General features: G+C 34.9%; 1 protein-coding gene across 5 annotated transcripts; it reads right to left on the bottom strand.

Annotated features, from left to right (window-relative positions):
- Window positions 1–1,578: 1,578 nt before the first annotated feature.
- LOC107920577 (protein BASIC PENTACYSTEINE4) lies at window positions 1,579–4,894 on the bottom strand. 5 transcript variants are annotated; one of them, XM_016850350.2, is made up of 4 exons: window positions 4,734–4,894; window positions 2,958–3,026; window positions 2,348–2,854; window positions 1,579–2,262 (listed from the first exon to the last, which is right to left on the bottom strand). In XM_016850350.2, the coding sequence occupies exons 1-4, from the start codon at window positions 4,869–4,871 to the stop codon at window positions 2,116–2,118; spliced, it is 861 nt and encodes a 286-aa protein (XP_016705839.1). In that variant the 5' UTR covers window positions 4,872–4,894; the 3' UTR covers window positions 1,579–2,115. The 5 variants fall into 5 exon arrangements, with proteins under 5 accessions (XP_016705839.1, XP_016705835.1, XP_016705836.1 ...); XM_016850346.2 differs by having other exon boundaries at window positions 1,579–2,854; XM_016850347.2 differs by having other exon boundaries at window positions 1,579–2,854; window positions 4,718–4,871.
- Between the last annotated feature and the right edge of the window lie 7,203 nt (window positions 4,895–12,097).

The raw sequence follows: 12,097 nt of genomic DNA, 5'->3' as shown, positions 1-12,097 counted from the left end.
TATCCTCTCAAGAGGATTATTTTCTAAGTAACTATTTATGTCCAAATTTTTCTTGTTTTCGTTCTTGTTTGTTGCTTCATTCGAGTTTACCCATCAAAAATACTTGTGCAATATTAAAAAATTGATGTATATATTAGATATAAAAATGTATTATTTATAAAATTTTATGTATGAATATAAATTTACTTATTATATAAATAATTAAAAGTTAATTTTAAAATTAGATTAATAGTTTTTCTTTTGAATACTTTAAACATATATCAAATATAGTCAAATTAATCAAGTCAACAGCAGAATAGATTTGAAAACATGTTTAAGGAAAAAATGGAATAGATCAAAAAATTATCTAGAGATTTAATTGAATAACTCAAAAAATGTGAACAGGGACAAAATTGAATGACTCAAAAAATGGGAAAATTAAAAAAATATAAAAAAAACTCTGTCTATCCATCTAATCATCAAATTGCACTAAATTAACTTTAATTCCTAGTTAAACCCAGGACCCAATTAACTTGGTGATAAACTCTTCTCATTAACTATTATCTAAACAATTCCTAATCAGATTAAACAAAGTTAACTTCAATTTTTTAGTTTATTATTAAAAAACACTAAACCAAGAAAAAGCATATGCATTGCTCTAAACTTCAATTTTATACTTTATGGGACAAATTTAATTATGAAACAAACTAATTAATACTCAATACTCAACAATCAATAATCATTCAACAAATTTTCCTATAAAACAACTTGGACTATATTTTACAATATGATAATATTTCACATTCATATTTTTTATTAATATCTTATCATAATATTAACCTAAAACTATCACTTCCACTGGTCCATCCGGTTCTATTAAATAAATCATTAAAAAAATATAAAAATTAAAAATTTGAAAAAATTTGTTTCAACCAATTCAACTATCCCGTATCGATTTTCAAATCAACAAGTCTAATGCCTTTCTCCAAACCAATACTCTGGTCAATTCCTAGTTTAACCGGTCGATCCAGTCCGACTCAAACAACAATATTCAAAGTCCTCTAAATAATTAAATTTTTATAAAATATTTATAAGGCTTAGAATTAGTTTAAATCCAAATTTAAATTATCCAAACAATAAATTTAAAAGAATTCAAAATCTTAAATTTTAAATATTTTAATTCCTAAACAAACAACTTATCACAAATTTCAAAGCAAAAAGTTTGAAATTCAAATTCTAGTTGGAAATATTTTGAATTTAATAAACCTTAAAACTTGCTATAAAGTTGACATTATTAAATGAAATGATCAACACTACCCGACAAATGTGTAGACACGTGGCTTGAGTCCTAACACTGATAACATCGAAGACATTGACCGGATTAGGAAACCGTGTGTGGTAAGGTAAGATTGTCGACCATGAACAACTATCATTCATTGATGACAAATCCTTATTTGCTTACACAAAATGTTCTTGTTTTGCTTTTCCAGGACGTAAGGATTTGTTTCTTTATTAGCCTTAACTACGCACTCTTCATGGTTAATATTGCTCCTGACCAAATAAGTAATATTTGCTACTTTTTCAAACAACATTTGGAAATTGATTAAAAGATATATAATTTATTGTTCTTCATTCCCACCACCAACAAGTCTAAACAATATTTGAGAGATTCGGCCTTCGACTTCAATGGTGGGGGTCAGCTTTGATATCTTAGTACGCACATGCAAACCCCTAATGGTGCCATATTTGTGGATACACATTTATCAACTCTCTTGTTTTCTACCACTTGGCTGCTAATAAACAAATTCATACATCCATTAACCACTTTCTTCCGCCCCATCTACATTGTCACATTTGTAGACTCCAACATTTTAGGGAATTACAGTAAATCTATATCAATGGAGCAAAGGAACCCTCCTTTCATTAAAATGCTCCATTCGATTTCTTGCAACTCAATCCTAGTTCCACCGAAACTTTGCGGTAGACTGCACCATGGTACACGATCCACAAGTTACTTGATGGTGATGTAGCGATTTGTCCCATGTCTAGCCCAGTAGGTCTTCAGATCCAGTGGTTTTGAAACATCGTAGCCTTCAGCAGCCAGACGACTGAGTAACTTTGTGAACACACTACCACTCATCTTACGCCCACCCACTCGGGCGTGCCGCTTGTTTGGCATCTGTGGCAATGGGTATGATGATATGCTGGTAGTGCAACAAGATGACTGCCATCCACCATTTCCCCACTTGTAGCAATGTCGGGGAACTCCTGTGCAGGAGCAAACTGGCACAGAAATTTTGGTTTCGTCAAAGTTTATCAAGCTCAATCCAATATGCTCACTATTCCACTCAGATTTACACTTCCTTACCTCCGTATCAACTTGTCTATTTAAATCCTCAGCCACTTTCTTAATCTTTCGTGGTGACTTTGACGAAACAGCTCTATTCACCTTTGTCCGCTTTACAGGACATGACTTGCCTTCTGCAGAAGGGATGGTAGATACTGGGAGGGCATTAGTAACGTGCATTTCATGATTGAGAGTTTCATCCGTATCACTTGAATGATATGAAGGGTGCATGCATGTTCTTCCTCTCTGAATGCCACTACCAAATGGGAAGTTCTTGGCACTTTCCCGGCACTGCAGCACAGCTAAAGCATTATCTCTCTCAATTAAGGCACTATCCCGCTCAGCAAGTGCCTTATCCCGCTGCTGGAGGGCCTCATCTCGCGCAGCAAGGGCTTCCTTCCTTTCAGAAATAGCAATGTTCCGTTCTTGAATAGCAGCATCCCGCTCAGCAAGTATAGACATGATTTTTTTATTCATTACCAAGGCATTGCTTTGTTCCTTCACATGGTGCTGTGGCATCATGTTCCACTGCATGTATCATTGCATCCCACTTGGATAAATCAAGTATTGAACAATAAAATAAACACTAAAGCCACATTGTTGAGTGGGGAATTGTTAGTTTTCTTCTTACCGGAGGGTGTGCTCCTTTGTAGCGATCTAGCTTATATCTCCCATTTTCTAGCTGTCCAGCACCATCCATCTAACACCAAGTCAAAATTAATTGGGCTAAAAAATGTTGACAACCACTCCTTGAACTTTCATGTGAACACAAAACAAGTTCCAGGCGTGTGGCACATACTATTTGTTTATAGTAGGAAAAACCAAAGTTAAATTTCAAGTGATTTGCAAAGCAACTAGCAATGAGAAAACAAAAGCATGAATCGAGTGTGAAAGATAAACTAAAAATAAAGTCTAAACAAAATGATCGACAATGCAACATTCAAAGAAGGCAACTTGGAGAAGGATAAATAAACAGCTACTACAACTAAGCAAAGAAAAATAACTAAAAACCACACAGAAACTATAAACTATTAACTGATATAGAGAAGAAATACATGTAAAAAATCATATGGTCTGACCAAAAAAGAGAAAGAAATAGAAAATTTTCAGCCCTTTATCAAGAGAAATATGGTATTGCTAAGACCAAGAGTACAAACTTATTAGTGAGCTTAGAATAGATTTTCTGATAAATAAATTTCAGCAATATATCAAAGGCAATACCAAGCAATTTTAGACAGCACTAAGAACATTCTCACTTAGCACCGCTTCTCCATATACTTTAAAATCAAGGCAAAAGCCAGAGTGATAACATATTCTCACTAGAAGCTGGAATTGAAAACTGCATCAGTACTAAACAATAAAGAGCAATTCCAAGCTCTCCACATAATTGGTAATCAGTGTAAGAAGTCAACATATTTGGAAAAGAATGTTTAAAACTAGAAATCGAAAATGTAACAAAAAAATCCTTTCTAGAATTGAAATTTATAAAGTCAAGGATTAAACACTGAAGCCCAAGAGACTCAAAAATGTTGAGTTATAAATAATTTTGGAACTGTTAAAAAGGCATTTGCCTTTATCGACGAAATAACTAAAATGCATTCAGGATAGTTAACAAACGAACTTCTACGAATGCAATCAAGCAATGTTGTAATAATTTACTAAAAACTTATTTAGCAAGTTCATAAATTAGGAAAGCATCAAAAGTAGGCACCAAAATAAAGCCCAAAAAGCTTGATAAGCAGCTCTGAAGTATAAGCGAGTGCAAACCCTGATAACATCTTATGCAAAAGTGAACTCAAAAGTACATTTCGTTTTTCAATTGCTAACCATCGTTTTTAAGTTCCATAGCTATCTCTTGTGGCATACACCCAAAGTCCGAGATGAATTAAAACACAGACATAAAAACTATAAAAAGAAAGAAAGAAAAAGAAATCAAATCTTAAATATTTGTTGCATATCATTTCCATGCCCATCCAATGAACAATGCAGATCCCTAAATTCCTTAAATTATGTTTAAAAAAACTATTGAGACCAACATAAATACATGTAAGCGAAGCGCTAATTAAGCACATTCTTTAACCCGAGTTTATTAACGAGCAGAAAATCGAAAGACAACTCGAAACATTTAGTTAACAAAAGATAAATATGAGTAATTAATAAGAAGTAAAAAATAAACAAAACCAAAAAGCGACAATGTGAATGAGAAAAATGATACAACTCAAGTGAGTTCTAACTTTCAGTAAAGTTAGGGTTTTCTTTTACCACGATCGAAAATCCCTTTTATAGAATTTTTTTTTTCAAAAAATTGAGCTTAATAACCTCAAAAAACAAATGCTCGATTCATATGGGAAGATCATGAAAAAGAAAGAACCAAATGACATAAAAACTTACACTTTTATAAAATTACTTTTAAAGAGAAATGGAGTGATGGTTGAAATTTCCTTCTCAAAAAGGAAACCAGAGCGGAGTTCGATCGCCAGAGACAGAAGTTAAATGGTTGGGAAAAGGTTTGTAACTTGAAATTCAGATAAAAGATTTTCTTCATGTTCAAACGGCGGCGTTTTAGCTTTCTTCGGTCTAAAGAGCAAACCTTGCCGTTTTCTCTCTTTCTCTACTCACTCTTTTGTATAATTCAATCAAGGCTTTATTAGTAAATTAGTCCCTTAATTATACTTCAATGCTCATATTTATTCTTAAGTTTTTTTGGTAAAAAATGATAACTAAATTAACGAGGTATGTTCTTATTGGATGTCATATATTTTTTTGGTAAAATAAGACGAGATTGATAGTTTGAGTATCTTTTTTAACAATTAAAACTTTAAGGACCAGTCTCAGAATTGGTTATTGTTAGCTCGATTGATCAAACCGAAATTGCCAAGAGGGAGGGTGAATTGGCCTTTAAAATTTTTGGTGGAAGCAAAGAAAGAATATGAAACAATGAACCCCAATTACCTACTCCACTACCTTAGCTTTCCACAACTAAGGATTTTCCCGAATTCACTAATTTGCAGGACCTTTGAGGACAATGTTTAACCTTAGAACTCTTTTAAGATTTCTACCTAAATCTTAAGATACAAACCCTCTCAAAGAATTACAAAGAAGAAAATAAAGAAATAATCCTATTAAGATTAGAATGTTTGCCAATTAAGCACAAACATTAAAGAATACACTTGAGCAAAAGAAAAAATAATGAAAGCTCACAAGTGTATGCAAGAGAATTATAGAAGTATTGAGTACAAAGGTTGTTTGATTGATGATTTTTGCTTGAGTATGCTTTCTTGTTATTGTAGGATATTTGGAAGATGATATTTATACCCTCTAATTAATTTTCGATCATTGAGGTTGTTGTGGTAGTTAATAGAGCAGTTGGGGATGTGAAAACCAGAGCATTTAATACACCTGCAACAACGAGTATCAATATCAGATAAAAATGTATCAATATTTTTTGCAATAAATGTTAAATTCAGTGATCGTTAAAGTTTAAATATTGATATCATAATAATTTTATCGATACCTTATAAAAAGGTATTGGTAGCGGATCGATACTTAGTTGATTTTGTGAAAAACAGAATGCTAATTTTGTATTGTTTATTTGAAGGGTATCGATATTTCAAAAATATAGATACTTGGCCAAAAAGGTATCGATACTTTTTGGCCTAGAGCAATTCTAACTTGTTTGAAAAATAATTTGATTTGTTAAAAGATTTTTAACTTGTGAAAATAATTTTAACTTGATTTTAAAGTTGCTTCAAAAATTTTCTAAGAGGTCAAAGTAGATATTCAAAATTTTTATATCTTAGACTTCAATTTGAAAAATCATTTTATCAATTTTGTTCAAATTTAACTTTTATTCAAAAACACTTCAATTTGTTATATCAAAATATTTTAGCAAATAAAGCTTAGTTTAACAGTTATAATGAAGGGCCAATTTACTAATAAAGCCTATTATCAATGTCTAATTACTATTTTTTGAATTAAGTAAAAGTAATCTTTAAATAATATTTATAGACGTTAATAGAAACACTTCAAATAATTAAGGAGCAATGTGTAAATATTTATGAATGTGCAAAATGTTTTTTTAAGAGTGTAAAAGTAAAAAAAATGAAAGTAATTGTCTAGTCTAATTATGAGTTTAATTTATCTATCACGTTAATCCTTTTATTTTTATATAATATTTACTATTAGCAAGTTAAAATTGATTATAGTCTCACCCCATCTAACATAACATATGCCTGACGAACTTGGTAATATTGTCGAGGTGGTGTTGTTGAGGTCCATGTGTAAGCATATATTATTGATGCGGAACCCCCGGATCTAGACACAAGAGAAACACAAATTAGAAATAAAAACGAGAATAAATAAAATTAGTTAAATAATAAAAAAAGGATAGATTTGCCCTATGGAACCCTTGGTTAACTTGTACCCCAAAACGCCAATGATTGAGCGGCTCTCTACGAAACCCCTAGAAGAAGAACCTCTAGAAACACCGATGAACAAGAAAGAAATTTGAATAATTGTAACTCCGAAATACCCTCAAAAGTAACAAACTCCAAACTAATAGCAAGAGAAGAATCACTCTACTCTAAAAAATTTGCCTCACACAAATTTGGAAGAAAACAAATACTCATTTTTATATCTCTCCAATGTGTAGAAAACAAGCCTATTTATAGGCAAATTACAAGAGTAATTGAATCCTAATAAAAACTCTTTAAAGAGTAATTGAATCCTAATAAAACTCTTTAAAGTTATCTAAGAAAATAAATAAATAATAACCTAACCAATAAAATTACTTAACTCATAAATGATGTGTCCCAACCAATGAGAATTAAGTAAATAATAATAATAAGATACATAAAAGATTAATCCACCAATTTATGGGCTTTCACTATTCCAAGATTGGTCCAGTGAATTGCATTCCCGTATTTGTCAATGTCACGAACATGATGAATTAAATTTGTAGCAACAAAGTCTTGGACAAAAGCATTCATCTTTGATTTTAATTGTCGTGCCTTGCTTCGAGTGATTGGACAACTAGGAAAAACAACCCCTTGAGTGTCACCTCCTTGGCTCGTACCATTCTCCCCCTCTTCAAGAAGATTCGTCCTCGAATTTGAACCTACATCAAATTCAAAAGGAGAAAGATCAGAAACATTAAAAGTAGCACTGTAACACCCCGAACCCGAGACCGACACCGGAGTCGAACACGAGGTGTTAACAGACTTTAAACCCCTTATAAAAATTTTCCAGACACTGCCAATCTGCGTAATAGCCGCTTTAAAAATCATATCTTGAGTTCAGAAACTCGGAATCCAGTTCCGTAAATTTTCCTTGAAACTAGACTCATATGCCCATCTACATATTGTTTTCTAGAATTTTTGGTCGGGCCAATTAGTACAGTTTATTAGTCAAAGTCTCCCATGTTACAGGGATCGACTACCCTGACCTTTGCGCATTACAACTTGGATATCTCCTTGTACAGGGCTTCAATACTGATGCCGTTTGTTTATATAGAAACTAGACTCAGAGAGGAATCTATCCATATATGGTATGACTCCTAATTATCTCTGGTTAATTTATAATGAATTTCCAAAGTCGGAACAGGAAATCCAGAAACCGTTCTGGCCCTGTCTCACGAGAACCTGAATATCTCTTAACATACTGTCCGTATGATTGTTTCGTTACTTTCCTATGAAAGTAGATTCATCAAGGTTTGTTTACATAATTTATTCACTATTTAATTCCCTTCCTACTATTTTTAGTGATTTTCCAAATCTACATCACTGCTGCTGTCAGCATCTGCCTTTAAGGTAGACTTTACCTATTTCATGGTTTCCATGATTCAACTAGCCCTTTTTGCATAAATAGCACAATTTATGAAAGTGATTAACCATCCCCATGGCCAATCCTTGTCAAGCATATCCACACCAAATGATTATAACAATATACTCAAACACATATAAGCCATTTTCGCATGGCTATCCAAAATTTATACAAGTCCAAAGGGTCCGCGACCCACAATAAACGGGTAGTCCTATACATGCCATTTCGAAGTTCAACCAAAATTGTACCAAAAGGGGGGGCTTTGATAGTGTGGGCGACTTTGACTTCAAGATCCCGAGTCCGATAGCTGGAGAACCAAATCTATAAAACAGAGGAGCAATGAAACGGAGTAAGCAATTTATGCTTAGTAAGTTTTGAGCAAGGAATTCCAGCACAACAAAAGTATAGCATTCATATAGCTAAACGGATAATTTCATATGCACAAATTTACGATATCGTACTTGCTTCACATTATCAACCCTTATGTACATACACAAAAGATCAACTCAGCCAAAGGCCGGTAGCTCGTTTATCAACTGAGCGAATACTTATTTGTAAGGGCTCAACTAAATTCAAGCACATACGAAACATACCTCAATGTTGGGATGTTTCGAGAGTATTAACTGGAATTTTACAGCAAGTTCATTCATTCCCAAATCACGTACCTTCGGAATTTAACCGGATATAGCTCCTCGTTCAAATGCCTTCGGGACATAGCCCGGTTATAGTAATTCGCACAAATGCCTTCGGGACTTAACCCGGATTTAGTAACTCGCACAAATGCCTTCGGGCTTAGCCCGGAATTAGTATCTCGCACAAATGCCTTCGGGCTTAGCCCGGAATTAGTATCTCGCACAAATGCCTTCGGATCTTAGTCCGGATATTGTCACTTAGCACAAGCCTTCGGGACTTAGCCCGGACATCATTCAAATAACCATGCACATTTAACAATAAATCATGGCCCATTTGTATTTCATTTTCGTTAGCAAAACTCAAACACAAGACATTTATCATTCTTGCAAATTCGGCTCAATAGCCACACAAAGAGCATGATTTTAATTTGCTTAAAACATGATCTAATCACATCATAATTTAAGCTCTCTTACTCAAGAACTTAACTCGGGTGTTGTCGAACGATTCCGATAGCTATTCGACCACTTTTTCCTCCCCTTTATCGGATTTAGTTCCCCTTTGCTCTTGAGCTTAATTAAACAAATAAATTGATTTAATCATTTGAGCATCGAAAAGAGGAACACAAGGCACTTAGCCCATATTTATACATTAGACATTAAAGTCACATATGTACGGAATCATGAATCAAACTCAACATTTTAGCTAATTTTTCCCCCTTGGCCGAATATGCATGTCTATTTTGGGGCCGATTTCAACACTTAATACATTCTACAAGTATGGTCACTTGTATTGACTAAACACCCTTTTGTTTCAAGTTCAAAACTTGGCTAATACACACATATACACACTAGTAAAGCATCCTCTCCCTTTCCATCAATTTAACACATGCATTGCTCATTAACATGCAAAAGTTATATTCGGCCTTAGCACACAACTTGCTAGCCGATTCTTCTCCATTTAGCAACCAATGCACATATGTGCTCACTCAAAAATGCTAAAAAGGAGGTTCAAGAATCATCAAGCCACCATCACATGCATCATTAACAAGCTTCATATTTAGCATGCAATGGCATTAACACAAACTCCACCTAGGCCGAATCTTAACTCATCCTCATGCCTCATCACCACAACATCAAACATCAACCAAGAATGATGCATCCATGGCCGAGTGTCATTTCCATCACATAGCAAGATTTAGACCATGGGCTAGGTAGAACTCAAGCTAACAACTAAAACATGCATGCATCTCATGGAACATCATCAAACATACCTTAGCCTAGCTACATGCATGGCCGAACCTCTTCAACCTTTCTTCTTCCTTCCTCCTTAAAATTTTTGGCCAAGGATGAACCAAAGGATGAGCATTTTTTTTTCTTTGTTTTTTTCTTTCTAGTTTCGGCTAAATGAAGATGAGAAAGGATGAACAAAAATTTTCTCCTTTCTTTTCTTTAGCTCACGGCAATGGGGGGGGGAAACAACTACACACATTTTTTTTGTATTCATCATACTCCTTTTCATTATTTTATGCCCATGCCCCTTATTTTATTTTTTTCCTACATACCTCACTAGGCCAACATGTTCCCAACATGTTTCCACCCATAGCATGGCCAACCACTAGCTCAAATTTTGGGTAATTTGACATGCAAACCCATCATTTTCACAACATGCATTAATAGACCATTTTAAATTAGCCTATCATATTTTCACCATGTCTCATATCAATCCCTATTTAATAATTTCTCATGCAATTGGCAAAATTGGAGAATGAAACTTCCACATACTCATGTACACACATAATAAGCATAGAATATGGAAATCAATTATTTTTATGACTCGGTTTTCTGGTCCCGAAACCACTTCCCGACTAGGGTCAATTTTGGGCTGTCACAACTCTCCCCCACTTAAGAAATTTTCGTCTCCGAAAATCTTACCGGTAAATAGGTTTGGGTATCGTTCTTTCATCGAGCTCTCGGTTTCCCAAGTAGCTTCCTCGATCCCGTGTTTGAGCCATAACACCTTCACTAACAGAACCCTTTTGTTTCGCAACTCCTTCACTTCACGAGCTAGGATATGCATCGGCTCTTCTTCATAACTCATATCGGCTTGAATTTCAACCTCTGATGGGCTAATTATGTGCGATGGATCAGATCGATAGCGTCGAAGCATCGAAACATGAAAGACGTCGTGAATCTTTTCAAGCTCAGGGGGCAAAATCAATCTATACGCAACCGGACCAACTCGTTCGGAGATTTCGTACGGCCCAATGAATCTCGGGCTCAACTTGCCCTTACGGCCAAACCTGAGTACCTTTTTCCAAGGCGAAACTTTAAGGAACACTTTATCTCCCACCTGATATTCAATGTCCTTTCGTTTCAAATCCGCATATGATTTTTGACGATCTGTGGCTGCTTTCAGACTTTCACGGATTACCTTTACTTTCTGTTCAGCATCCTTAATCAAATCAACTCCGAAAATTTTACTTTCACCGAGCTCGGTCCAAAACAACGGTGTACGGCATTTACGACCGTACAAAGCCTCGTAAGGTGCCATCTTAATACTTGATTGAAAACTATTATTGTAAGCGAATTCAATCAAAGGTAAATACCGTTCCCATGAACCACTGAACTCGAGGATGCAACATCTCAACATATCCTCAAGTATCTGAATTATCCGCTCAGATTGACCATCGGTTTGGGGATGAAAAGCAGTGCTAAAATGCAGCTTGGTACCCAAAGCTTCTTGCAATTTCCTCCAAAATCGCGAGGTGAATCTCGGATCTCTATCCGACACGATAGAAATAGATACCCCGTGTAATCTCACAATCTGAGAAACATACAATTCAGCTAGTTTATCCAATGAAAAATCCGTACGCACGGGGATAAAGTGAGCCGACTTAGTCAGTCTATCAACAACAACCCAAATCGCATCCTTTTTACTTGTTGACAATGGCAGTCCGGACACAAAGTCCACTGTGACTCGATCCCATTTCCACTCAGGTATCATGATCGGCTGAAGTAATCCAGAAGGCACTTGATGTTCCGCTTTCACTTGTTGACATATTAAACATCTCGAAACAAAGTCGGAGATGTCTCGTTTCATACCATGCCACCAAAACCAACGTTTCAAATCGTTGTACATTTTCGTACTCCCCGGGTGACTTGACATTCGGCTACAATGGGCTTCGTTCAGAATCATCGAAATGAGTTCCGAACTCCTTGGAATACACAAATGACTTCTGAACCTCAAACAATCATCATCATCAATTTGAAACTCCGATTCCTTGTTCGGAGCACACTCAGCCCGTTTTGCAACCAATTC

Source organism: Gossypium hirsutum, chromosome D13, assembly GCF_007990345.1.
Source record: "Gossypium hirsutum isolate 1008001.06 chromosome D13, Gossypium_hirsutum_v2.1, whole genome shotgun sequence".
In the NCBI taxonomy this organism is placed as follows: Eukaryota; Viridiplantae; Streptophyta; class Magnoliopsida; order Malvales; family Malvaceae; genus Gossypium; species Gossypium hirsutum.
Note: the sequence above shows the minus strand (reverse complement) of the source record. Positions and strands in the feature narration are given on the sequence as shown.

What these genes read in the sequence shown, in the direction of transcription:
- LOC107920577 (XM_016850346.2), bottom strand. Translation starts at nt 4,871, where the DNA reads ATGAAGAAAATCTTTTATCTGAATTTCAAGTTACAAACCTTTTCCCAA. An exon ending in CACTCCATTTCTCTTTAAAA is followed by an intron (nt 3,027 to 4,733) that starts GTAATTTTATAA and finishes ACTTGGTGTTAG; the next exon opens with ATGGATGGTGCTGGACAGCT. An exon ending in ACAAAGGAGCACACCCTCCG is followed by an intron (nt 2,855 to 2,957) that starts GTAAGAAGAAAA and finishes TGATACATGCAG; the next exon opens with TGGAACATGATGCCACAGCA.